General features: G+C 34.2%; 1 protein-coding gene across 1 annotated transcript in view; it reads left to right on the forward strand.

The window, feature by feature from the left end:
* Positions 1 to 864: 864 nt before the first annotated feature.
* The window catches only part of zf(dhhc)-4 (zinc finger protein), a 29603-nt gene continuing 27932 nt past the window's right edge, over positions 865 to 2535 (forward strand). The window contains 1 exon segment of the mRNA NM_001078465.1: positions 865 to 1003. Coding sequence (NP_001071933.1) covers positions 975 to 1003 — 29 coding nt within the window. The 5' untranslated portion in view covers positions 865 to 974.

A 2535-nucleotide genomic window follows, 5' to 3' on the forward strand; every position in this document is an offset into this window, starting at 1 on the left:
CAATTTAATAACACTAAACAACAAATATATGCTCCAGGCCTACCTCCAACTTTAAAATAACACGAAACAACAAATATGCTCCAGGCCTACTTCCAACTTTGAAATAACACTAAACAATTTAATAACACGAAACAACAACTATGCTCCAGGCCTCGTTCCAACTTTAAAATAACACTAAACAATTTAATAACACGAAACAACAAATATGCTCCAGGCCTACTTCCAACTTTAAAATAACACTAAACAATTTAATAACACTAAACAACAAATATATGCTCCAGGCCTACCTCCAACTTTAAAATAACACGAAACAACAAATATGCTCCAGGCCTACTTCCAACTTTGAAATAACACTAAACAATTTAATAACACGAAACAACAACTATGCTCCAGGCCTCGTTCCAACTTTAAAATAACACTAAACAACAAATATGCTCCAGGCCTACCTCAAACTTTTAAATAACACTAAACAGTTAAATAAAATTGCGCAATAACATCGACACGCTCGACGACCTCATAGAAATATCTAACTACGTCATACTAAGGGGATTTTCGGAAAGCTTCCAGCCTGAGCGTTAAAGCATTAACCTCTCTCATCTGTGCCGTTACACCATGGTTACACTACAAGAAATAGTAAAAGGAACGAAAAAGCGTATAATAATCTACCTAATTTGGGAAAAGTGTTTTTACTAGTTTTTTATTTATTTATAAAGGTATTTTCAGTATTTTAAGTTATTTGTTTTACACTTATTATCAATTTAAAGTGTTTCTTTGTGTATTTTTTTAAAATTTTTAAACTTAATAAAAGCGCCCACTTGTAAAAAAAAGAGAATGATGATCGGATAATAAGTCGCAACTATTATCTGTTACCAGAATAACCAACCTTGGTTGGTTTTAGTTATGATTTGAGTTCTTCTGCAGTTCTGCGTACAGTTTTAACTGTATTTTTTTATTCAATCAGTAAAACGAACACTATGTCATTCTGTAATCCCGAAGATCACAGGTTTGTACTTATTTTCTAGACTGGTAAAATGTGTACCGTTGAACTGCCCAGCCTGTTCCTAATAAACCTGTAACAGCAAACTAATAGTTTAAATTTTAAAACATGAAAATTTTACACAGTGCTTTGAATATTATGATAACTAACATATATGTACCTATGTTTATTTTATTAAAATACATTTTTTAGACCTACCCATTAGCATACCTGGGTGCTATTGAAGAATCTCCCCCTCACCTTATTTGCTAACCACTAACCCCTAGGTTAGGGGGTTAGGTGTTCATGGTTAGGGGGTTAGTGGTTATAGGGTTAAGGGGTTAGTGGTTAGCAAATAAGGGGGGGGGGGAGATTCTTCACTAGCACCGAAATTATCTTTCAGTAGCTGTAAGACTTGTGTCAAAATTTATTTCGAAAATGAGTTTAATAATGCTAAAAACTGCTTACTTATTGTAATAAAACAATTATAAAAAATAACATCTAATGTTGCATGTTTGTAAGAAATAGATTGCCTCCTGATCCCTGGTTGACAATAAACTTGTTGATTATATCTGTATCGAGATTCGCGCAAAGGCAAAATAACATTTGGGTTTACGTTCTGGTGTTGTAATATATTCGTTCCGATTGATATATTTGTACCGGTCGGTATTGCGCATGCACCGAGACACTACTGCGCATGCACAGTAGTTCGGAACAAATACAATGGCCACCCGGTCCAAATGTATTACGACCCTCCATTGAAAACATTCCAGGCAAAATGTTTATACGTTAAAACTTCAGTTTTTGATTTAGAGTCATCAGAACTCAGTTGGTATGTTATTTGTAGCCTAGAAAAATTTATGCTAGTTCAATAAGCAAATTTTACTTATAATTTGCGGTGCTGGTGAACCAAGGTGATTCTAGAATACAAAATATATAGCGGCAACTTTTAATACCTTATATGCGTGCTACTACCATAAAAATCTGGGCACTACTAACTAGACCCCAGCGGTACCGATTCTTAAAAAAAATTCTAATAATTCAAAAAAAATATTAATTATGAATCAGAATATTAATATTTGTCATAAAAAACACATTTATGAATTTTTTACCGATCCAGCTTTAAATATGTTATAGCGCTACGTAACCCCTGAAAATGAATCATAGCAACGCCAACTGTACAGATGGTCATACGCGCACTGGCGTAAAACATGGGTTTTTTTTGAGGGTATGGCTGCATACCCTGCTAAACTGACATGAAATACTGTAATTTATACCTTTCGGGAAGTTTATTCAAATAAATTATACACCGTTTTCGGATAGGATAGGAACGGTTTCGGAGCCTACGAGTTTTTTATTGCTTTCGTTACGTTTACCCGGGTACGTAGCGATCACTGGCGTCGATTTATATGGTGCAGGGTATGCAGGCCTACCCTGACAATTTTGCAGGGGTTGCAGCAACCCCTGGATTTTCAAATTATTAAAGGAAATTATTCTTAAACTCTTTTTAAATAAATATATTTAACTTTATCAAACAATTACTTTATAGTAGTTACGCA

Source organism: Ciona intestinalis, unplaced genomic scaffold, assembly GCF_000224145.3.
Source record: "Ciona intestinalis unplaced genomic scaffold, KH HT001135.1, whole genome shotgun sequence".
Taxonomy (NCBI): Eukaryota; Metazoa; Chordata; class Ascidiacea; order Phlebobranchia; family Cionidae; genus Ciona; species Ciona intestinalis.